This window comes from Tachypleus tridentatus, unplaced genomic scaffold (assembly GCF_004210375.1).
Source record: "Tachypleus tridentatus isolate NWPU-2018 unplaced genomic scaffold, ASM421037v1 Hic_cluster_2, whole genome shotgun sequence".
NCBI classification, from domain to species: domain Eukaryota; kingdom Metazoa; phylum Arthropoda; class Merostomata; order Xiphosura; family Limulidae; genus Tachypleus; species Tachypleus tridentatus.
Genome location: NW_027467782.1, coordinates 9,760,177 through 9,786,415, shown reverse-complemented (window position 1 = coordinate 9,786,415; position 26,239 = coordinate 9,760,177). Strand labels below are relative to the sequence as shown.

The following is a 26,239-nucleotide window of genomic DNA, read 5'->3' as shown; positions in this document are numbered from 1 at the left end:
CCGTCACATTATACACCCCCACGGCTGGGAGGGCGAGCATGTTTAGCGCGACGCGGGCGCGAACCCGCGATCCTCGGATTACGAGTCGCACGCCTTACGTTTTGAGCTAGTTAAGTGTATTTCTTTGAGGTTTGGTGTATAACATGACCTCTGTTGTCTGTCAAGTCTAGGATGTTACTTTTGTAAAGAGTATGTGTCACTTTTAAACAATGAACTCTAGGATATTCAATATAACCACGATTGTGTTTTTTTCATGCAATTCAAATGCTACACACAGCTCAATCCGGCCTTCATTATATCACAAACATGTAACAAGCAACTTTACGAAGTTTTCATTACATTTTAAATCGTTTTATATAATCAAAATATCAAACCTTAAGATGTTCTACAAAACCATATTGGGCCTAACATGGTTAGGTGATAAAGGCGCTCGACTCGCAATCTGAGAGTCACTAGTTCGAATCTTCATCTGATCAAATATGCTCGCCCTTTCTGCCTTTTTAGCGTTATAATGTGACGGTCAATCCCAATATTAGTTGGTAAAAAAGTAGCCTAAATTTTGGTGGTGGATGATGGTGACTAGCTGTGCCTTCCCTCTAGTCATACACTATTAAATTAGAACCGGCTAGCGCAGATATCCTTCGTGTAGCTTTGCGCGAAATTAAAAAGAGCAATAAAAACATGTTAATAAAACTAACGTGTGTCACATACAATATCACCAATATTTTACTCTGACAAATATGATCGAAACATTTCAGATCAAAATGACTTGATTAATTGTAATTAACACGTTTGAGAAATAACTTCTAGGTGTAAAAACTCGAGACAAATATGTCATTACAACACACTAGATAGCATGATATCAACTCATTTACTGAAAAAGTTGTTGTTTTGAATTAAGCACAAAGCTACACAATGGGCTATCTGTGCTTTACCCACCACACTGGGGGGCTACTAAAAACAAAGTAAAATAAACGACACAAACGATTGACCGTCACATTATAACGCCTCCACGGCTGAAAGGGCGAGCATGTTTGGTGTGATCGGGATTCGAACCCGCGACCCTCGGATTACGAGCCGAACGCCTTAACACACTTGTCCATGTCGGGCCTCTCTGCGAACGATTGTGTGATATTTCATTTGTTGGTAATTAGGTTCACATGAAAGTAAACTTTTTTAAATGAATCTAAAACAAATACATTTCTTCCATACCACAGTGGTTTAGTCGTAAGCTACTAATATTAAAAACAGTGTTTTGATACTTAAGATGAAAATAGCGCAAATGGGCTGTTGTGCAGCTTACCAACAACGAACAAAAATACATATTGTTTTTTCTAATACGTATTCAAAATTTTTCGCTCAAATTTTGATTAAATAACACTATTATTGGTTTTCTCATCGTATTTCTACCCAAATAATTAAATTAAAGCTAATAAAACAATGATATTATTTGAGTTTACTGGTTCCTAAGAAGTGCTAAAAATCCAAACTCAAGGACAAACATAGACTGTCGGAAACAGGTATGTTCAGATGCACCCTACGTGTCAAAATATCGAACAAATGGCTTTCGATAAACTTTCATTCACGAGTGAGTTTGTATTTTCTAGTTTGGAAGTAGTCGCTTTTCTTTATATTACCCTTGTTGAAAATGCATGGTAGCTGTTTGAATTGTAGATGAAACTGTTTGAATGGGATATTCTACGTGAATGGAATGTGTCTTTAGTTAGTTTCCGGTAGAACGACTGACAAGCAGAATACACGTAGATACTTCGTCCTTGTTTGAGATAATAGATTCTCCTCAGGTACCAGCAAAATCGCTCTAAAGACCGAGGACTGGGATTGATATAAAGCAGTTTGTAAGTTTTAATTAGGAGCTGTATGATGATATTGTGTGTGTGTGTGCGTTTTCTTTTAGCAAAGCCACATCGGACTATCTGTTTAGCCCACCGAGGAGAATCGACCCCTGATTTGAGCGTTGTAAATCCGTAGACTTACCGCTGTTCTAGCGGAAGCCGTGATGGTATTGCATAAAAAGAACAGCTGATGAATGGGTTATTAATACACTCAAGAACATTTGATTGCTTTTGTTGATAACCTGTAATTGTGGATGTATGTTTCTAACGATAGAGGAAAGAGTCAACCAACATGAGTCCTGGTGGGCTGTCCATTCCAACCCCATATATTTCTTCATGAAAGGTTTCGACAGTTTTCTCAAAGTTGTCTTGCTAAGTCATTAATTTGAATATTAAGGAAATGTTTAAAGAACCAGTCGTTTCGCACATAGAGATATCGGTATAAAGATATGAAAAGTGACTTAAAGTTTATGTAAAGAAGATAACTTCACAAACAAATTGAGAAAAGAGTCATGAATGTAACTGGTAGTTCAAGAGGGAATATGACCAGAAAAGTTAATAAGTTGTGGCGTCTTGACCAAAAGGAGAAAATACTGTCAAAGAGACGTGTTTGTCTGATTTGTGAATAACTGGGAAGTCTTATGACGTATAATATATATAAAGTGGTGGATCTGACTTACTTGAAAAGTACAATTTGAAATCTTCTATAACTTTTATCTGTGAAATTGAAGTAAAAAACAAGTCTGTTTTTGTTTTGTTACTCTTGTGTTGTTTTTTTTACATTAAAGTAAACCATAATTTCACTGAGCTCTCTACTTTTGTTGTTTGTTTTGTTTTTTTATTTCGCGCAAAGCTACTCGAGAGCTATCTGTGCTAGCCGTCCCTAATTTAGCAGTGTAAGACTAGAAGGAAGGCAGCTAGTCATCACCACCCACCGCCAACTCTTGGGCTACTCTTTTACCAACGAATAGTGGGATTGACCATCACATTATAACGCCCCCACGGCTGGGAGGGCGAGCGTGTTTTGGCGCGAACCCGCGACCCTCAGATTACGAAGTGCACGCCTTAACGCGCTAGGCCATGCCAGGCCAGGAAGAATAGAGGAACAGCACACAAGACTAAACAGATGAGGTATGGAAACAAAAAATGCCCCTAAGTAACAAACAACAACATATAATCTATCAGAACCATCGATTTAACATTTAGTAAGGTAAAGGTTTCATGTATATTTTGTTGGATTAAACCACGAGACACTTACCTCCACCATTTTCATAACACAAGTATGGAAATCGCCATACGATGCCAAGACCGACAGCGTAGTTTATAGAACTTAAAACAAAGTCCAGTTTTCCTTCCCATTCCCCACGTTCTGGTTCTTTCTCCTTATCTGGATTTGTTACCGACTGGTTCATTTCATCAGGTATTGTGATCATTTTCACTTCATTTTCTACATTGACGATTTCTGATGTTTCATTTTCAGGAGATACTTTATTCAAGGACATAACTTTAATACAAACAAGTGCTGTAGAAAACAAAATACACTGTCAAGATATATATGTATATATATAGTTGAAAAAGCATATAGTTATATACATGTACAGTTGAAGCGCTAAAGAAATAAATACACTTCAGAAAACCAGTAAAATAAGTTTGTTTAAATGTTCTGTTTCATTTAATCCATTAGACACAACTTCTATGTGCACCCATACCCTTAATTGTATCATTTAAAACCATTTTCATGTGTACATATACACACAAATTTATCTAGGGAGACATTAGTTCCGCACAATCAAATACATTATGTAAGTGTACATTCCAAGAGATGTCACTTATGTGTATTTACTTTTTATTCAAGTAGATCTATTTTTAAGTTTCGTTTGTTAAAATTTTTATATTTTAAACTGCCACAATTTCTTCTTTGTTTATATAGTTTTCTAAATTTCCTGAACAAACTTTCAAGCATAAAAAACCTAGAAATGAAATTCAGAAAGATAATATTAAAACTGACAATATATTTAACAAAATAATTCCAACATTTCTGAGTCGTTCTTATTCTTATGTACATTTATTAAAGCCAGGATTGGTGAGAAATTAGGATTTCTCTTCGTTCTGCACTTTATTGGTTGATTTTGTTCACCCTTTGATTTAATAAAATTATGCTAGAGGCGCTTCCTACTGAATGGTTGGTTGTTGACTTGCTGCCCTGCCGTAAGTAAAACCATGAACAGTGCAGTAAAAAAGTGTTTTCTGTTGTTTGTTGTTCGGTTGCTGTGTGAAGTTCATGTCCTGTGCTTCAAACGTCCACTCTTTTCCTAAGTTAGTTAATACAGTAGTCCTAATATATCCTAAAGTGAGTTTTGCCCCGTAGAAATTTTTATTTCCTTGACGTCGTGACAGGTCTGTTAAAGAAATGTTCGAATACCATAAACCTGAAGGTCGTTTTGTCGGTCAGTTCTGTTTGTGTCTCAATAAAACGTACATCACAAATCTCACTCTAGTTTCCTTATTTTATAAACATCAGTCACTTAAAAACCTCTTGGTGTTAAATGAAAATATTTGTTACTTACGATGCGATGGTGGCTTCCTCATTTTTAAAATAACAATAGACAGTCGCCTGAGATATAATGTTCACCTCCAACTGTTGTAACAACAACAACAAACATTTGCTTATGATTTGATAGTACCTTCCATATGTTAGGATATCAATAGGTAGTCGCTTAAGGTGTAGTGCTCACTTCCAACCGTTATAACAACAACAGCAAAACAACATTTACTTATGATTTGATTGTACCTTCCACATGTTAGAATATCAATAGGCAGTCGCTTAAGGTGTAATGTTGACCTCCAGTTGTTTGGAGAACAAAAAACAGTAATCTGAGAAGTGATATTGGCTATGTGTAGAGATAAAATATTCATTCAGTGTTGTTGAGTTTATAAAAAATGCGACGGTTTGTCCTGATTCCTTTGAGTATTACAATTTGAACAATTGTTAGTCAAGTCTAGCACTACGACACTTGCAAATGTGTTTACAGTTATGAAACTTGAAATAGTAGTTATAAAATAAATTGAGACACGTAAAATAAGTACATGTACCTCTTTTACTGTTCTGTGTGTTTTAGGTTAAGGTTAAAACATAGCCGGCTTCCTTTCGATATTAACTGTGAATTGTCTTTGATTAACAGAGATATATAAAATAAACACGTCTTTCGCTTCATAACAAAACCTATCAGGTCATCTAATACATGGCCTCAAATGAAAATCTAGTGGACAAAAAGAATGGTGTGTCTTACTGTTAAACATATATTAATACTAAAATGTTATTTTTGCCAGCTGATGTAATTAATACCATTTCCTTTAGCATAGTTAGTTTAAAAAAAAAAAAGAACGACTCACTGAGCTATTTCCCAACCAAACAAAAAGTTGGTTCATTAAAACTATTCCCATACAATATAGAGAATAAACTTCGAAAATGTTAAACGACAAGATATCTATAAAACAAAATTTGGCACAAGCAGGAAGGAAATCTTTGTTTATAGTTAACTTTGAAGGTACGTATCAGGATAGCGGTTTCAGGCGTTTTAAGTCCCCAGAAATACCTATGAAGCCAAACGAAAGGCCTGACACTTCTTAACGCAAATCAAATTAAATATCTGTATCGATATCTGTTTATCTCAAATAAAATTACATAACGTTTCCACTTCCAACTTAAGTTGTATAATAGCATTTAAGGTAAGAATCACAGAGAGACTTCACAGTAAGATGTAAATGGAAAGACTGGTTGTGAAAAGACAAACGAAATACAGTTTGATTTGTTTGTTTTGAATTTCGCGCAAAGCTATAAGAGGGCTATCTGTGCTAGCCACCCTAATTTAGCAGTGTAACACTAGAGGGAAAACAGTTAGTCATAACCACCCACCACCAACTCTTTAGGCTACTGTTTTACCAACAAATAGCGGGATTGAACGTCATTTTATATCTCTCCCACGATGAAAGGGCATGTTTGGTGCGACGGGGATTCGAATCCGCGACGCTTGGATTACCAGTCGAGCGTCTTAACCACCTGACCAATGGTAGAGAACACAGTGTTAACACTTGCATATCGTGTATAATAGTATAGAACACCGACATAACACTCGTGTGCTGTTTATAAATAGAAGATAAAGATTTAAATTTTGTGTGTTGTGTATAACACAAGACAACACGGGCTTAATACTCGTGTGTTATATAATATTCTGAAGGATGCTGACTGAACATTGTTTATTTCTTAAGTTATTAATATTGAATTGTATATCCATTTGATATTATTTCGTGATTTATATTTTCTATATTATACTGCTATTAATTGATAATAAAACCTGGAAACTGATCTTTAATTGAAGTAATTATTTATACTATTTACTCCGAAGGCCTTTGTAGATCACTGGACAATCTGTATTTTATTCTGATATTGTTGTGAATACTGACAGTTATTTATTATATTTACTCTGAAGGCCTCTTTGGTTCACTCGACAATCTATCTTCTAAAATAATATTGTTGTTATTACTGATAGTTATTGATAATATTTACTCTGAAGGCTTCCTTGGTTCACTCGACAATCTATGTTTTAATTCAGTATTGTTCTACTATACTACTGGTAGTTTTTAGTATAGGAACTGATTTCTGTTTGTGATAGAGGAAAATCAGACTGTGTTCACCGTGGGAAATCAAAACCCGAATTTTAGCTCCATAAGTTTGTAGACTTACCGCAGAACCTCCCGAGGACACTGGACCAGACATCTACATTAAAGACTCATTGTAAAATTAAATTTATTGTGATTATTACCTGCACTTGTACGAAGTCAAATCACTCACCGCCAATTCTATCTGTATATGGAATCTTCATGGTAGTCTTTGCATTACATATACGGAGGATGAAATACACAAACACACAGTAGCTACAAATATTAATTTAGAAATAAACCATTCCATTGTTTATTAATATGCATAGAAGTATGCTCAGAAATATGAGGTTAGTACTTTCATATTTTGTGTTAGGGAACTACATTCGTGAATTGTAAATAAAACATAACATCTTTTATTACACATCTCGGCTTTTAAACGTAAATAAAACATAACATCTTTTGTTACACATCTCGGCTTTTAAACGTAAATAAACTATTTATTTATTGTCCGTGTAAGGGTAAATTGCAATATCAGAAAATTATTAAATTTATCAAAGATCTTCATAAACGTGAAGTATTCAGTAATTACTAATATAATAAAGGGCAAAAATTGTATTTACATACTATTTATAAGGTTTGAAAATGTAAAAAAAAAATATTCACTGAACACTAAATTACAAGTGTATGTTGATAACAGACATATTTACACAAAACAAATCGTGTTATTTCCGATATTTCAATATTTTCTTTTCTAATTATCACCTAACGTCTTAATTAAACTCAAAGTACAGAACCATTTGTACAAAATATACAATCAAGTAAACTAGAATGTGAAATTAATATAACGAATAAATTATTTACTACATTTTGAAGGGAGTTTCAAATAATTCACTTTTATTTTACCTACTTTAATTGTTGGTTTTACTTGTAAACTAACTATCAATCATAACGACATAATAGTTACAAATGTGCTAGAAAAAAGGGTAAAACTATATACGTTACATCTATTGTTGTTTATGGTAAACTAGAAACAAAAACTGAACATAAACAATTGGATGCAGCTTGAGTAAGGTTTAATACACCTATCGCCAAAGGTATTGTATCATAACTATCATAATTATAATCTAGTTCATCTTTACATGCTGTGAGTGTATTAGAGTCTAGTTTCCTCTATAATATAATATAAAACTTGCTTTTCTGATTTCATTGTCACCAATATTAAGTGCACAATAAAACAGTTTTGGTGAGGTTTATACAGAAGTTTGATTATTTCAGTTTGTGAGAACTAAATATAATTAGTTTTATAATTTAACTCTTTTTTTTTTTTTCTTTGGCTTACATCACAAATTGTTATCAGATTTCTTAAAGTAACTTGGCATTGGCTCTTTATGAATAAAGTTTTATGTACATCTTTTAAGCTCTGTTTTAACTGTTGTTATTATATTCTGCTGTGCCTAAAGAAGGATCTAGTGTTAGTAATATGATCATGTACTAAAGCAAAACCTAGTGTTAGTAATTTCATCACGTACTAAAGGAGAATCTAGTATTACGAACATGATCACGTACTAAAGGAAGATCTAGTGTTAGTAATATGATGACGTACTAAAGGAATACCAGGTGTGAGTAACATGATCACGTTCTAAAGGAGAATTTAGTGTTAGTAATACGATCACGTACTAAAAGAGGATCTAGCGTTAGTAATATGATCATGTACTAAAGGAAGATCTAGTGCTTGTAATATGATCACATATACTTTTAACAGTTAAATATGAAGTATGTCTTGGGCTGTCGACTTATAATCTCCAGAGTCTGACAGTTTATTGTTTTACTTCTGGGAAGCTCGAAATCTTGACCAAGTGTCTTGGTTAATTTCTGAAAAGGTTGAAGTTATGCCAGCAATCAGTCGCTGAAATAAAAACGGAACCAACAGTTGAGATACAAATTTTATATCTGATTGTTAACTTCATTTATCATCGTATATATCACATATGGAAAGAATAACATACATAATATTATATGTAAAAAAAAACTGAAGTACTTTACTAATATCTTGTTTGCCAATTTTAAGACTGTCTCTATAGTCAATACAAGTATTGAAAATCTACCACAAATGTAACAATAACCTAGTCTACAGTTTCAATAGGTTTCAGTCTAAATAATTTCTCAATAATCTTTAAAATTTTACTTTTGATAAAGACTAAAGGCTACTCACGTCCTTCAGAAAACCTGGTGTGATAAGCATGAAACAAACAGCATAGGACGGAATCCACACCATGGAAGCCAAGGCTATCCCCCAGCCTAAGAGTTCTCCCCACCAAAGATAAACGTAAATCTCTACATACACCAGAGGTTTGCATCTCATAACTGAAAACAGAAATATTCCCTAAAGGGAATATGTATTTAGAATTAGAAATAACATTCTCTGAAAGAAACTGAAATAAAATTGAACATCATTTGTATATATATATATATATACATTACGTACTAAAGATAAGATATTTATTTATATTATTTTGATACTGTGAGAAACGTAACTGAGTAAGTAGGATAAATGATCTGTTCTTACAGTTAACGTATAATATTCTCACGTGCTGCAAGTTCGAAGGTCACTTCATGACTTACAGAGAATCTATGTACAGATCCATGTCCTCCATTACACTCAATTATTTTTTTAACTAAACCGTTGAATATTCTTTCTTTAAAACACAGCATTAAACTTACCAAACAAACGGCTGGAGAGACAAAGACCCAGGTAGCAAGGAAGTACCAGTTGGGCCGATGTCCTGTCATCTCTTCAATGTTGCTAGAAAACTTTTTTACACCTGTAATAATTTACTAGTCTTATACATTTTTTGGTTTACAAACTAGAATTTTCATGTGAAAAAACACTTGACATAAAACCTGAATTCAAAAGACAAACAAATCTACAAATTAAATGTCCAATTGTTAATTAATAATACTGGCTTACACTGAAAACATTTGAAAATCCCGCAATAAATGAAAAGAAATTAAATTGTCAAAAGTATTGGCTATTGAGTACAATAATACACGGATTAAAGGTAATGAATAATTAATTAACACCTCCAAATAACACAATAAAACACCATCTTCTAGAGTTAACCTGAGAATAATACAGCCCATTTTAGGGATAACTTGCATATAGTATAACAGTACGTTATTGAGTTAACTCACATATACCATCTTTAGAGCTAGCTTGTGTACAACAGATCCTCCCAGGATCAACGTACGTATAATACATCACCACATTTAACATAAAAATCTTACACCATAGAAATAAACAGATGTATTAGAAGTTTGAAGTGATGTATAAAACAATGGTCTATTTTACCAATGAAGGACATGCCATTTGAAACTTACCATAAACCCATGTAATAACTATAGTTTGAAAGAAAACAGTGAACAGTAGAGTCATTCCACTGGCAGAATAATAATCCATCAGTTGAAATATGTACATGCCCCCTGAAAAGTAAAAGATTATTTTAGTGAATAATACGATCAGTTTAAAAAAATTCAGTCAGAATTATTACTTAACAGTTTCGTTTTGATTAAATATATATTATTACAAGTTACAGTTTCCATATTCTAGATACAAGATAACACCATGGTAAAGCCACAGAAATAAACAGATATATTAGAAGTGGAACGTTGCTGAATAAATATAATAGTATTGGGAGTTGTGCTTATGGTAAGTTTTATTTATTACGTCATTTTTACAGTAAATAAGATTTGATTTTATGTATGTTTTGAAAACAAATCTTACTTACTGTAAAAGATGAAACGTGTAATAAAATATAATTACAGTGGAGCGCCATTAAGCCGCGGACCAGTAAACCGCGAAATCGCTTAAGCCGCTGTAGCAAGTCTTGTGAGCGAGGATTATCGTGGCTCACCGCTAATTTAAGAACGTGTAAAACGCGGCTTACGAATTTAATCCTGGCTTTATAACTTCAAGGGGATATTTAAAAAGGATTTGCTTTAATTTGGGAAATAAATAAAATATATTACAATAGAAATCGACCGTTAATCTACCTTATTCGCTCTCTATGTCAGCTTTATGGAGGCCGCTATTGTTACCGAATCACACCTCTCCATACATTAAAGTTAATCCGCGGTAAATCCGTAAAAAAGTGATCAATAATTAAAGTATTATTTTTAATTCGATAATCCGATATAATGATCACGCAATGGCCCGGATGAGGCTCCTCAGCGGAGCTGTTAGCAACTTCGGCTTTTCATTCACAAAGGTTTAAGCCGCGGTTAAGCAGGTTGACCCCCCAAATACCGCGGCTTAACGGCGCTCCACTGTATTACGGTACTGATAAAAAGTAATTCATCAACTGAAATGAATATAAGACCCCAAAATAAGAAACAAAAGAAAACAATAAAGGTAATTAGTTTTAACAATAAAACTAAGGGAAAAATCAAACAAATTCAGGTTATGAATAACTGAAATATTATTGGACAGTTCTGTCATCAGTAAAATCATGAACATATACCTTGACCACAACAAAGAAACTGTTACTGTCTTGATATTGGGTATTTTACTAATTAAAATTAATATATTGGTAATTGACACTTGCTTGGTTAAACATTGCTGTTTTCAAGTATTCACATTCGTATCCTAGTTCATTTTATTGCCATGATATAAAAGACTGTCTAGTTCGATAATAGTAATTTTGTTTAGTTTTCGAAAGAATGTTTTATGATTGTTTAGTTGTTTACTTTAATTACTTTATAAGAGATTTAAAACAGACGTGTATTAGGTGTTGCGTTTATAAATCATTGATGCAGAGAATATAATGAACAGACGATTTGGGAATAAATATACAAAAGTGTGAGATGAGCGAGAACAGTAGACAGACAAGAGGAGAAAGAGAAGTTCTCTGTTGTAAGAGGGGAAAGGCCGAACGGTTGCTGTTGTAAAAGCTACTGAGGGCTAGCTAGTCCCTAATTTAGCAGTGTAAGACTAGAAAGGCCGAACGGATTTGCTATAGGCGTAACTATTAATGTGTTAGAGCCATGCCGGGCCGTGTTAGAAAAATAATAGTAGAAGAAAAATAAAATAATAGTTTATTTCATTAAAGAGAGTTCTAAAGTGAATAAATTAGCATCAGTAGACTCTGACATCTAAACAAACGATTCTTGGGAAATACGAAGGAAGAAGCGATAGTAGAAAAGTTTAAACATGTAGGATACAACCGTGATAAGTCAATGATAATTGTTTGTTTCTTTTTTTTAATTTCGCACAAAGCTACTCGAGGGCTATCGGTGTTAGCCGTCCCTAATTTTAGTATGGTAAGACTAGAGGGAAGGCAGCTAGTCATCACCACCTACCGCCAACTCTTTAACAACGAATAGTGGGATTGACCGTCACATTATAACCGCCCCCACGGCTGAAAGGCGAGCATGTTTGGCGCGACGCGGATGCAAACCTGCTACACTCAGATTACGAGTCGCACGCCTTAACACGCTTGGCCATGCCGGGCCCAAGTCAATGATAAAGTAAGTGAAGTATATTTAGATAGTAACAGATGAACCTTCGCTTTGTCAACTGGAATTTTAAAGTAACTGAATAGGCCTAAGTGGACTTTTGACAAGAGTAAGATAACTATATATATATATATATATATATATATTTGTGTGTGTGTAGTGTTTATAATATCCCTATAATGTGAAGAACTTGATGTACGTACGTTTAACTTGTTCCGAAAAATAAATATTTTGAAAACAAGTGGCGTACGTGCTTTTCATGTACGAGGAAGTTGAGAATTTCTCAAATTAATTTTGGCGGTATCTATTGACAAATCGAATTAGCATTTTAATAAACGTCTGTAAGCTATTAACTCAGCTGTAAGGGAAGTTTTAAACTAGGACTATTTAATAAAGGGTAAAGATAAACTAAATAAAACAAAACTAAGATATACGGGAAAATTTAACATTGGAAATCAGTACAAGTTATAAGAGTAGGCTTAATTGTTATTATAGTAATGCTAGAAGTATAAGAAATATAAGACTTTAGGGCACTGGTAGAAATAAAAGATTTAGAATAACTGAAACATGGTTAAATGTAGATGAGTTTGAAATACGTGATTATAGGTTACTTAATAGGAATAGAGTATTAAAGAAAGGGAAGGAGTGGCTGTATATGTGAAGTGTGAGTTACATACTGTTGAAGTTGAGAATATTAAGGATAATAGCAAGGAGATTGGGTTTCTGTTAGTGGATAGCAAGGGATAAAGCTTTTAGTAAAATGTGTTACAAATCACCAGATGGAACTGATGAAATCAGGAAGAAACTTTGTAATAAGATGAAGGTCTCAGTTGTTAATGAAATCATAATTAAGGGTAGTTCTAAGTACAGATATAATGATTGGGAAATGAAAATCCCTCAAACCATGAGGGAGAAAGGTTTCTGAAAACTTTTCATGATGGATTTCTTAACAATTGGTCAAGGAACCTACTGTAAATAATGCTATCTTAGATTTATTGTTAAATTCTAATATAGAAATGGTTAAGAGGGTGTAAACTAGGAAGCACCTAGGTACAAGTGATCATTGCTGTATTATATTTGATATTTAGCTGCATTTGGAAATTGGAAATAATGATATTTTGATTCCAAATTTTATAAAAAGCAATAAAAGAGATGTGTTGTGAATTGGACAGCTGAGTTATTTTGAGGCACAAATCAGTTGTGAAAAATGTATAAAGATAATTTTTTAAAGATTCAAGATAAACATATTCCTTACAGAAACAAAAGGGGATCTAGAAGTAAAAAAACAGGTTGGTTCACAAAGGGAATAAGAGATAGAATCAAAGAAAAGTACCACACACTAAAGAAATTTAAATTGACTGGTATTGTAAAAGATTATAGAAAATCAAGAAAGTTGGTCAAAAAAGAAATTATGATATCCAGAAAGATGTCTATAACAAAAATTTGGCTTAAAACATAAAAATTAACAGTGAGAACTTTTTAAAGTACATTATGGGTAAACAAAATGTGAGGATGGAGATAGGACCCATGAGGAATTATGAAGGAAGGCTTGTATCTGATGATCATGAAATGCCTATATTATTAGATTCTGATTTTGCTTCAGTTTTTACTAATGAAGACTTAAGCTGTATTTAACATCTTGAACAGTTGATAAATGGAAATGAGATCAAAGAAGATGGCTACCTTAATTCTGAGCTGGTTAAAAAAAATGGGATATTTAAAGAATGCTAAGGCTCCTGTAATAGATAATACTTCACCAAGGGTTTTAAACAAGGTCATGTGATCACTTGAAACAAGGTTTTAAGCCCTTGAATAATGTACAAGTACCAACTGATTAGAAATTAGTTAATCTGACTCCTATCCTCAGGAGAGGTAATAGAAGTTGTCCCAGTAATTAAAGGCCTGTCAGTCTTACCTCATTTGTGAGAAAAGATTTGGAATGTCTGATAAAAGATACTTTGCAAAGTCATTTAACAAGTTTATAATTTTTTTTGGATAGCAACATAGTTTCACTAAGGAAAAATATTGCCTTACAAATCTTTTTGCATGTTTTAACAATGTTACTGCACATGTAGATAAGGGTAAGGGTGTAGATGTGATATATATGGATTTTCAGAAAGCATTTTACAAAGTGCCATGCCCCACAATGGCAAAGCAGCATGTCTCTTGTCTCACACCACTATAAATTGGGTTTCAATGCCTGTGATGGGCAGAGCACAGATAGCCCATTGTGTAGCTTTGTGCTTAATTCTAAACAAACAAAGTGCCACATAAAAGGTTTGTAAAGAAACTTATCTCTGCACGAGCTTAGGATAAGTTAAGTAACTGTATAGAACAGTGGCTGGATTCAAAAGCAGAGGTTTGATATAAATGAAGTTCAGTTAAACTAGATTAATGTTGCAAGAGGTGTACCTCAGGGATCAGTCTTAAGACCTTTACTCTTTTTGACTTACGTAAATAACATTGATGAAGGAAGTCAATAAATTACTTATGTTTGCAGATGACACCAAGGTCTTGGGTGTTGCTGGCTGTGAAGAGAATGCTGCTACTTTATAAAAATATTTATCTCACATAATGAGTTGGGTGAATAAATGGCAGATGGGTTTTAATTATGATAAATGCAAAATATTGTATGTTGGTGATAATAATTTGAATTATAAGAATAATTTCGATGGGAATAATTTTAACAATGTCATGAAAGAAAATGATCTTGTTGTAATGGCTGCTCAGTCTCTTAAGCAATCCAAGCAGCGTGCTGTTGCTAATATTGGTAGGGCAAATAGGATTTTAATTTGTATCTACAAAAATATTGAATACAAGTATAAATATGTCATAATTTCATTGTGTAGGTCACTGGTTAGACTGCATTAGAGTATTGTGTTCAGTCTTGGGCTCCTTACCCTAGGAAAGCCATGGAATTATTGGAAATGATTCAGAAGAGGGTAACTAAAATGGTGCCTGGGATGGAGGGGTTGTCATTTGAGGAGAGATTAAGATCCTTAAAAGTTTCTCTCTCAAGAGTTAGAGGCGATCTGATTCAAATGTTTAAGATTGTAAAGGATTTATAATGTTGATGCATCAACATTTTCAAACTTAATAGTGAGAAGTATAGAACTTGGTGACACAAATATAGATTTAGGAAATATAAAAGATGACAACTTTATGAAGATATGTTAGTAAATTTGAGTGAGTTTAAAAGAAGCTTGATGCATATATGAATGACAAGTGATGACTAATTGTTTTTAATAGTATTAGTTTGGCTTACAGGGTGGGACAGCTGAGATGGACCAATATATCCCTTGTTGTCCCTGAAACTAATGTGAACTTCTCATTATAACAACCATACCGTTACAATTGTTATTACTAACTTCTTACTATAACAACCACACTGTGACAACTGTGGTTTTTCGTTTTACTCGTTTATTGATTTTTAATATTATGTAACATACCTCAGTGACCATTGGTAAACCTAACAGGTACAATACGATAACCATTCCTATAGTAAATAGTTTCCTTCGTGATCTCAATACAGACGCCCATTCGTCCACAATTCCTGTTATCAGAGCTTCCACCGTGCAGAACTATTAAAAACAAAAACAGACCAATATCAGTACACATGTTGTCATAACATACAGATCAAAGTAACAAAATAACATAGTTAGACAGAACTATATAAATTGTATACGTATATATATTTAATGAATTAACGTTTTATACAATAAAGTTTCAAACATACGTGTTATTATCTAGTTTGATAACCTAATACTTCATCTTGCGTGAGAGTACGTTTAAAGTTATGAGTTTCTGATATAGAAGTTTATCTCTATGAATCACTGAAAAATAGTATTTTGAAATTTCTTGTTTGTTTGTTTTTGAATTTCGCCCAAAGCTACTCGAGGACTATCTGCGCTAGCCGTCCCTAATTTAGCAGTGTAAGACTACAGGGAGGGCAGCTAGTCATCACCACCCACCACCAACTCTTGGGCTATTCTTTTACCAACAAATAGTGGGATTGATCGTCACATTATAACGCCCCCACGGCTGAAAGGGCGAGCATGTTTGGCGCGACGGGAATGTGAATCCGCGACCCTCGGATTACAAGTCGCACGCCTTAACACGTTTGGCCATGCCGGGCCCTGTTGAAATTTCTTACATATTAAAATGTTTAACCAGCGAAAGACAGTTAAACAATATGTGGTTACGCATCCATTCTTTGATTTGTTAGATATAAAATAGAACATAACAATGTAAGCTCAGGTGACACATGGAACACTTGTAGCATATAAACACATATCAAGTAACGGTTGAAGGATATAACAATTTGAAGCTAGAACTACATTTATGTGGCAAACAAACGTAGCAGGTATCAACCATATAATTCATTGGAGACTTATGACAAACAAATGTAGTACATTACAAAAAACGACAGCATCTGTTAACTAGTTAGTTGGTTATTGCCATGAGTAACAGGTGACGCAAATGTAAAAGATTATAAAAAGATTATTACTGATGTATGCAACAGGTATCGGAGAAAAGTAGCAGAGAGCAACAAAGTAGCTGGTTGCCGAGATAGGCAGCATGCAAGAATAGAACTACTACGATGTGCAGAAAGCATGCAAGAAAGAGTCCCGAATAGTCTTTTACTGCCGTAAAACATGCACGCGTGTCAACAACCATGTTGCCATGCGACACGTGGCTTATGTCCTAACAGATAATAAGGCGGAAGTGGAAATAGAATCTCTGATAATAATAACATATCAGAAGGTTGTATTTTGTTGACATTAGTTAACACCACACATTTTGAGGTTAACTAAATAAGAAATTAACCACTAACTGCACGTCACATGATCATGCACATACTATTCTTAGATCAGAATTTACCTTGGCTTCTGACACTGTTAACAACATTGCTTCATAAGCCTCTGCCACTGCGCAGGTTTCGTTTGGTAAAACATAGAAGGTCAACACATTTAATAACAAAGGAACCGTATTATTTCTCCCATTACTAGTTCCACAGATTTCATGTACTAACCTTATATATACCAAAGACAGGTCTAATTTCTAATAACATTAAACTGTCACTTACTTGCTTATCTTTTTCTCATAGTTACAGTGTTTCTCAAACTAATAAACTCACTAACTCAGTGATTAAGTGCAAACATCACAGACGTATTAAATATTCAATTGTTGAAATAGTTAAAACGTGAAAACTCCCTCCAGATAAACAATAACACAAACGCGTAAATTAAAAAAAATATAGTCTACAAAAGTATTTTGAACTCTGAAAATTTTCCCATTTTTAAAAGAATATTTATCATTAAATGAAAATGAGAATATAAAATATGTACCTGGCTGTCAAATAACACACATCAACATATTATATGCTCACCTGGCTGTTAAATAACACACATCAACATATATGCTCACCTGGCTGTCAAATAACACACATCAACATATTATATGCTCACCTGGCTGTCAAATAACACACATCAACATATTATATGCTCACCTGGCTATCAAATAACACACATCAACATATTATATGCTCACCTGGCTGTCAAATAACACACATCAACATATTATATGCTCACCTGGCTGTCAAATAACACACATCAACATATTATATGCTCACCTGGCTATCAAATAACACACATCAACATATTATATGCTCACCTGGCTGTCAATTAACACACATCAACGTGCGTATATGTTCACCTGACTGTCACTTAACACATATCAACATATTATATGCTCACCTGGCTGTCAATTAACACACATCAACATATTATATGCTCACCTGGCTATCAATTAACACACATCAACATATTATATGCTCACCTGGCTGTCAAATAACACACATCAACATATTATATGCTCACCTGGCTGTCAACGCAACACACATCGCGATACATATTATATGCTCACCTGGCTGTCAAATAACACACATCAACATATTATATGCTCACCTGGCTGTCAAATAACACACAGCAACATATTATATGCTCACCTGGCTGTCAATTAAACACATCAACATATGTTCATCTGACTGTCACTTAACACACATCAACATATTATATGCTCACCTGGCTGTCAACTAACACACATCAACATATTATATGTTCACCTGGCTGTCATAACACACATTAACATATTATATGCTCACCTGGCTGTCAATTAACACACACAAACATATTATATGCTCACCTGGCTATCAAATAACACACATCAACATATTATATGCTCACCTGGCTGTCAATTAACACACATCAACATATGTTCACCTGACTGTCACTTAACACACATCAACATATTATATGCTCACCTGGCTGTCAATTAACACACATCAACATATTATATGCTCACCTGGCTATCAATTAACACACATCAACATATTATATGCTCACATTGCTATCAAATAACACACATCAACATATTATATGCTCGCCTGGCTATCAAATAACACACATCAACATATTATCTGTTGACCTGGCTGTCAATTCCAAGAATTAACAGCATGAGGAAGAACACAATTGACCATAAAGGGGAGGTGGCAACTGTAGAACAACTTCTGGATAAACAAGGAAAGCTAACCCTGGACCTGAAGAAAATACACCATGTTAGATTATATTTAAACAAAGACCGTGTTTGTACTCTGAAAATAACACAACAGGTCACTGTCTGATAATACTTAGAGTATATTAAGATGTTGACATACTGTAACTTACCAATAGACGTTTCATTTTAAATGTTTTAGAACAAAGATTCAAGAAAATATTAATAAAGTTTGTTCTGAAATATTCTGTTACACGTTGATTTAGTACAGAAACAGAGCTTTTAGTGTTTATATAAACAACTGAAGCACAAGAAGACTGAATTATCTTACCGGACTTTACAACATCAGCAACTTCAGTCCCGTCGCCTTTCAAGTAGGCCATGTGACCAAGGACGGAAAATATCACAGTACCAGCAAATATGCTGGTAGCAGGGTTAACAATACATAGAATATATCCGTCTCTAGAAATAAAGATATAGAAACAATAATGAATGTGTGCAAAGTGTACAATAATATCCATTGAAAGAATAACGAATACAGAGTACAGAGAATTATTACATTGAACATTTTGTGCGAATCATTGTTAAATAATCAAATCAAAAAATTAAAAAAAAAATTCTTAAGAGCTTGTTGGTTTTTTGTTTTTTTTTTGTTACCGGAAGAAGTTGTGGCTAAACTTGTTATAGCTTCCAAGAGTTACGACGGAACCGAAACCAATACCAAAGGTGAAAAACACTTGTGTTCCTGCTGTCACCCAGACCTAATAACATTAATATAATAAATTATTACTGATTACACAGAGTTCACTTCTGAGAAAATATAACACTAATTTAGTTTTGTTACGTTTTGATTAAAGAATTATTAACTAGTATTAAAGCTTGACAGCAAATAAACGAAAAAAAAAGTCGCTTGACAGTTACTGATTAACAATGACACTGTTTTCACTAAAGACGTAAACTACAGCTACATTAGATGGGAAGTTTTATTTGTTGCCCAGCCTGGTTATTAGTGTTTGTCTTAAGCGTCAGGGGCATTAAAATGTATGGTTAATCCCACTATTCGTTGGTAAAAGAATATGCGATGGGTTCTGTCCAACAACCTTTAATATCTAACATTAATATTTAATGGTGTTTATATCGTATATGAATGTAGTAATAATAACATTAGTATATTAATATAATAACAATAACATTTAAATCTGAATATAATGACAATAACATTTATATATAAATGTAATAACAATAACATTTATATATGAATGTAATAATAACATTTATATATATTCGTTGGTAAAAGAATATGCGATGGGCTCTGTACAATGACTACCTTCTGTCTTTTCAACAGATTAAAATTACTTACCATGGATATATATATATAAGCAAAAGCAGTTGTTCACCTCACGCGGAGAAAGGTCAGGAAAAACTGAAGATATGTGAAAAGTATTCAGGAAACATAATTATTGCGTTCAAAGTTATCAAAACATTGCTGTAGTATAGTGTAATGCATAATTAGTAATTATGTAATAACCGGTTCTATCAAGTAGAAATGTTCATTATTATAGTAAACTGTCCTATTAAATCGAAATGTAGTGTATTTTACTTCAGTACTGCACCCAAAGTAATAAAAAGGCTTTTTTCAAATAACAGAATTGAGGAAAAGTAGTATTAGTATCATCTACTGACAATTCTCGACACATCATTCTTGTTCTGAAAGTGGGATCTGACTGTCACTCTTATAACACACACACGGTACAAAAGCGTATAATGCGATTTAAGATAACTTTGCGTGACTCAAGAGTCTCCGGTTTAACAGTTAGGCAAATTAACCACAAGGCTACTCTCGGCCATATGTAAAGTACTAAGGGCACATTAACCACAAAGCCACTCTCGGCCATATGTAAAGTACTAAGAGCACATTAACCACAAGGCCACTCTCGGCCATATGTAAAGTACTACACATTAAAAACAAGGCCACTCTCGGCCATTAACCACAAGGCCACATTCCACTGCCACTCTATGCCATATGTAAAGTACTAAGGGCACATTAACCACAAGGCCACTCTCGGCCACATGTAAAGTACTATCAGATTAAATTGTTCTTAATTTAATTCAGTGTCCCCAGTGTCTGGATGCTTATAACAGTTAATCTAAAAAAAAAAAAAAGAGTAATTAAAACAGTTGACCAGGATCAGAGAAATACATTTAACATAATTACCTCACGATTCCCAAGGCAGTTGTGTCGTCATTGAGGACACGAGGTAGAGTAATGTCCAAGCTATTATCACCACGTAGTAGATATTATAGAGACAAACGATGGTCATTGAAGCAAAGCCAATTCCTAGTGAAAGTATAGATTACATAATATAAGAACTGTTGACATATTTGAGACACAAGTATGAGTTATATATATCCGGAAAAGGTGAAAATGCTAAAACACTAGAATTAAACAACAATAGCTACCTTTAAAGACAGGAATCAAATTCCAGACCCCGACACCACCAATGCTGAGGTAATGACCAATGGCCACTTCCAGGAAGAATAGACGAACAGCACACAAGACTAAACAGATGAGGTAGGGAAACAAAAATGCACCTAAATAACAAACAACAACATATAATCCATTAGAACCACCGATTTACTATTTAGTAAGGTAAAGTTTTAATGTATATTATGTTGGATTAAACCACGAGACACTTACCTCCACCATTTTCATAACACAAGTATGGAAATCGCCATACGTTACAAAGACCGACAGCGTAGCTTATGCAGCTGAAAATAAAGTCCAGTTTTCCTCCCCATTCCCCACGTTCTGGTTCGTTCTCCTTATCTGACTTTGTTACCGACTGGTTCATTTCATCAGGTATTGTGATCATTTTCACTCCTTTTTCTATACTGACGATTTCTGATTTTTCATTTTTGGGAGCCATTTCTTGAATAAAGTCACAAATTTTCTACATTTTAATAAAAATTGAAACTGTAAAAACAAGAGCATAACAATGTATTTACTAAAAAATATTACATGAAGATAAACGTAATTATTATAAGAAATAATTAATTAATAGGTTTTATTTGTATTACAGTTATTACTTAAGAATGCTAACATAGTATTGGTGATATTAAATATGTATATATATATATCATCAGAGATATTACGTACAACTATACTGATGGAGGCATTACCTAATATCATGAGAGGTATCTATATTTTATCAGAAATATTACTTATGCAGAATTATATATTATTATAGATATACGTAACTAATGCCAATAATAATGCAATAATTCACAGCCGTCGGCCAAGATACACCACTAATATACATTGTGTAATATTTATCAAAACATAAAAATATCCAAAAAATCACGAAAAATGTGTAACGTAACTAAAACTAACATTTAGCCTAATAGATAACACTAAATTAACACCCTTTGAATTCACTACCCTACTTTGCACCGCAATTATAAGCGGTATACTTCCAAGATGTTTAACGTACGCTAATAGGTCGTACTGGCTTTGTCGCACCAATCAGTATTGACACAGTCACTGTGGTCAGCCATAGCTGTATCTTACGTAAATTACATCTTCTGTCACTGCGTTTTAAAATTGCAGTAATTATATATTTGTAATTGATGAGATTCAAACACTTGTAAACTGAATACAACACTATTTTTTATGATTCACTGAAGACTAGTTTATCTCTGGTAAATGCGCTACTGATGTACATACCTCTATATCAGCAGATATAGAGAAGTCGGTTTTTATATTGATAATGATCAAATTTTTATTTCCTTTCATAGTGAGATGTCGAAGCAGAGGCATCGCTAGAAATAGGCACGTTCCCAGATTCTATTTGCCCGTGCCCATAATTCCTAGTTGGCGTCTTAAAAATAAAAAATTGAAAATCATGATCGACAAATTGAAACGTCAAAAATCTCTGAAGATACATTAGGGTCCGTTCTAGAAATCTTCTAGACACCTAGTGATACCTGTCCAGTCTAACCATTAGTTAAAATAAATATCGCAACCTAATTCATTATTGAGTCTGATCAGTTAATATAATAGTCCCATCCTATCTATTGGGGTCTGATTGATCAATATAATGACACAAACCTATCCAATAGTGAGTCTGATCAGTTAACATAATAGTCCTGATCTATTACTGAGTAATTAGTTACCATAACAGTCCTGATGTATTGCTAAGTATTTCTAATCAGTCAACATAATACTTCCTAATCTGTCCCTAAATCAGCAGGAGCTTCACGCAATGGTACAGATTGCGTAATGTTGTCAAATATGAATATCATTTAGTAGATGGCGCGACCTGTGATATTAACCTTATTAGAATCGACGTGTTTTGTAACATCATGAAAATATGAAAGCTGTATGTTCATATTGTATGTTACGTCAGTTAAATGGCGCAGATAGCCTGGTTATTTTATGATGAAACAGAAGTCTTATAAATGTATGGAAAATAAACAAGTACTTCGTAGGAAAGACCAAACGTTGTGAGGTAAGAAAGAAACCTGCGAAGTACAAACTAACGACATCAAATCAGAGATCTAACTTGGAATGAATTAATAAAATACAAACGACTTTTGATTCGATAAAAACGTTTATACTCTCGTGATATTATACCTCAGTGTTACAGCTTTTGAGACACTGTCATATTCTTGTAATTAAACTTTAGTGGACAATGTTTGTATGTGAAGTGATTGGTAAAACCGCAAACGTATTTCTAATTTTGAACAACTTTTATGCTGTGTTATGATTATATTTAAAATTTTAAGAATAACTAGAGAGGTTGATACTTTATTTTAACAATAAAGGGGTGGCAGTTAGTGTTTATAAAGGTGAATCCAATTCTTAATGTATTAGTTCAAGTGCCGATATTTGAAAGTGTAAGAGCTTTGTTTGTTTTGTTTTTTTGAATTTCGCACAAAGCTACTCGAGGGCTATCTGTGTTAGCCGTCCCTAATTTAGCAGTGTAAGACTAGAGGGAAGGCAGCTAGTCATCACCACCCACCGCCAACTCTTGGGCTACTTTTTACCAACAAATAGTGGGATTGACCGTCACATTATAACGCCCCCACGGCTGAAAGGGCGAGCATGTTTGGGGCGACCGAGATGCGAACCCGCGACCCTCAGATTACGAGTCGCACGCCTTAACACGCTTGGCCATGCCGGGACGTATAAGAGCAATGCTTACTTCTAACATATCACTGGAAACATGTGACTTACTTTTGATAACGGTAAAGGTAATTCATAAATGAAAAGCTACGTTTAGGGTCGATAAAGATAAATCTGAATTTAAACGTAATGAAGAGGCTAGCGAATTTTTGTAGTTAATCTGATCTTTGATAAAGACTTGGAGAAAACTGATATTTAGTGTTGATAGTGGTAAGATTGGTTTGTAACATACTAAGAGGTTGAGTTTGAAGGTTTATAAAGGATGGAACTCATTTTTAATTTGTATTAGATGTCGCTTAATAATTTTATTAAGAGATAAGATGATTCTTTCGGTGCTGATGGTACAACTAGAAGCTTTAGAAACTGAGACACTTAAAACAAAAACGTACAGAATACTAGTAAAGAATTCAGGTTTCAAAGTGAAGACGTAAAACATCCTTTTTACAATTTTGAGCTACAGCACATGAACGATATTCACGTCACAAAGGTTCTCAAGCCACGTGTGGCATTGAACTTTTCTTTCACTTGGCATCAGTTTCACGTGGAAACAATAAACAAAAACAAACAAGTTCACGAGAGGAGTTCAAGATAGAACTAAACATCGACCAACTGCTCGAAGCAACACAAATAGTTTGAACTCAACAATGATACTGTGAGCGAAACTAACAGCGAATCATTTAGATAACTATTAGCGCCTTCTAGTGATAAAGTCCGATTTTCTGTAAATATTTATCTATGCACATTTCGAGAAGTTGCATTTATAATGGTTAGTTTATATAACTGCTTTAAGGTATTCACGTATTTCAACACAGTACAGTGCGATAATAATTATAAAAACTATGACAGTCCGTCTATGTCAATAAAATAATTTTTTTTTTACTTTGTTGTAAATTGGTCTTTTACAATACAGGAGTGTGTATGTGTTTTCCTATAGCAAAGTTACATCGTGCTATCTGCTGTGTCCACCGAGTGGAATCGAATCTCTATATTTTAGCGTTGTAAGTCTAAAGACTTACTGCTGTCCCAGAGGGGGATTATACATACATTATTCAGGTACAAATATAAGATAGATACAAAATAAAAATGTTTATTTTATAGTAGAATGAACCATCCTCACACTTAGAGTTGAAAGTCAAGAATGGATATCACTCTTATTAATATTTAACAATTCATTGCGTAAACAGTGTGTTGTATGTTGGTAATCGTGTGCGGCAACATACTGTAAGCCTTATTAGTATCAAATAATACATGGTGTTAAAAGTGTATTATGCGTCAATTATTCTTGTCAAAGTATAAACCTTATATATATAATAATACACGGTGTTAACAATGTGCTGTGTTAGTAATCTTGTAAAAAATACTATAAACCTAGTAATATTTAATAATACATCGTGTTAACAGTGTGTTACATTTTCACTATTCTTGTGAAACATGCTATAAATCTTATTAATATATAGAAATAGATGATGCTAAAAATGTGCAATCTAACCTATAAACAGAAATATTAATTAAGTTATAAAAATACACGATTTAAATCTGTGATAGTTTATTAATTTTAAGCAGTACTGTCAATGACGAAAGTATAAATTTGACTAAAGAAGCTATGAATAAAACCAAACATGGAAGACGTCAAGGGCAATATAAAGTAGGCGTAAAAAAAGTTTAATCCAGTTTATTTTAGCAGAGTCAGACTGTATAGTTATTTCTGGTCAAATGCCAAGGACTGCTGGCCAAGATTAATCTATCGATTTTTTCCCTTGGTACTCAGTGTCTTAAGGCCATTGACTACAGAGTTTAATAGTTTCTTGTCTATGACAAAAACTCGTTTAATTCGCATGATTTTCATTAGTAAGTGATTTTAAAGAGGTTTGAAAAATGATTTTTGATTAAAATTATCAGAGAAAGATAGTTAGAAATATTATATCCTAACGATATTAAGTAAGGAATAATGTTATTAATATCATAATTATAGATCGTTATCCTTGACCCTTCTCTTTCTGGGGCAAAGATATTACAATCGGGTCCGTATTATTGTATCTGTATTTCTCGAAAACTAATAGAAAGATAAAACAAGCTGACAAATCAGTTTGGGACAGTTCCTCTTAAATTTGATCACATAAAAATCCAGATCCAGATTCTGGATAATTTCGAAGTTTTTTCTCTTTTAATAATTGGAAGATGGGGTATTTTTGCAATTTGGGGTTAATAACTTTGTGAAGTGTGATCGAATTTGTATCAAATTTCAACAGTATTGCTTATGGCTGAGAATCATCATCACACTACTAAAAGTGATGCATGATTATGGATCTTGAGAAGGATTTTCTGAGTTTTCAAAATCCAGGAAAGGGCGGGAGTGTAATTTCTTTAATTACTATTATTTTAATTTAGGCTCTACGCTAGTACAGCGGTATGTCTCCGGATTTACAACGCTTAAAATCAGAAGTTCGATTGCCGTCGGGTGGGCTCAACAGATCGC

The 26,239-nt window shown here is 33.7% G+C and overlaps 3 protein-coding genes across 5 annotated transcripts in view; all 3 read right to left on the bottom strand.

Moving 5' to 3' along the window:
* The window catches only part of LOC143243281 (anoctamin-4-like), a 423,249-nt gene that overhangs the window by 341,130 nt on the left and 55,880 nt on the right, over nt 1–26,239 (bottom strand). The gene's annotated exons all lie outside the window — the stretch shown is intronic.
* LOC143242630 (sodium- and chloride-dependent GABA transporter 1-like) lies at nt 6,203–20,426 on the bottom strand. The gene is made up of 8 exons (XM_076486107.1): nt 20,406–20,426; nt 19,236–19,339; nt 18,910–19,040; nt 18,562–18,624; nt 9,894–9,995; nt 9,237–9,337; nt 8,728–8,898; nt 6,203–8,421 (listed from the first exon to the last, which is right to left on the bottom strand). Exons 1-8 carry the CDS (start codon nt 20,424–20,426, stop codon nt 8,341–8,343), a joined length of 774 nt encoding a protein of 257 aa, XP_076342222.1. The 3' UTR covers nt 6,203–8,340.
* On the bottom strand, nt 15,481–21,515 carry LOC143242646 (sodium- and chloride-dependent GABA transporter 1-like). 3 transcript variants are annotated; one of them, XM_076486123.1, is made up of 7 exons: nt 21,277–21,515; nt 21,039–21,170; nt 20,794–20,916; nt 19,236–19,339; nt 18,910–19,040; nt 18,513–18,624; nt 15,481–15,607 (listed from the first exon to the last, which is right to left on the bottom strand). In XM_076486123.1, exons 1-3 carry the CDS (start codon nt 21,503–21,505, stop codon nt 20,795–20,797), a joined length of 483 nt encoding a protein of 160 aa, XP_076342238.1. In that variant the 5' UTR covers nt 21,506–21,515; the 3' UTR covers nt 15,481–15,607; nt 18,513–18,624; nt 18,910–19,040; nt 19,236–19,339; nt 20,794. The 3 variants fall into 3 exon arrangements, with proteins under 3 accessions (XP_076342238.1, XP_076342237.1, XP_076342239.1); XM_076486122.1 differs by having other exon boundaries at nt 18,513–19,040; XM_076486124.1 differs by lacking the exon at nt 19,236–19,339 and having other exon boundaries at nt 18,513–19,040.

What these genes read in the sequence shown, in the direction of transcription:
- LOC143242630 (XM_076486107.1), bottom strand. Translation starts at nt 20,426, where the DNA reads ATGGCCGAGAGTAGCCTTGTG. An exon ending in TTTAGCCACAACTTCTTCCG is followed by an intron (nt 19,041 to 19,235) that starts GTAACAAAAAAA and finishes CTTTATTTCTAG; the next exon opens with AGACGGATATATTCTATGTA. An exon ending in TCTCTCCAGCCGTTTGTTTG is followed by an intron (nt 8,899 to 9,236) that starts GTAAGTTTAATG and finishes TATTCCCTTTAG; the next exon opens with GGAATATTTCTGTTTTCAGT.
- LOC143242646 (XM_076486122.1), bottom strand. Translation starts at nt 21,505, where the DNA reads ATGGCTCCCAAAAATGAAAAATCAGAAATCGTCAGTATAGAAAAAGGA. An exon ending in GTGTTATGAAAATGGTGGAG is followed by an intron (nt 21,171 to 21,276) that starts GTAAGTGTCTCG and finishes TTTGTTATTTAG; the next exon opens with GTGCATTTTTGTTTCCCTAC. An exon ending in TTTGATTCCTGTCTTTAAAG is followed by an intron (nt 20,917 to 21,038) that starts GTAGCTATTGTT and finishes TACTTTCACTAG; the next exon opens with GAATTGGCTTTGCTTCAATG.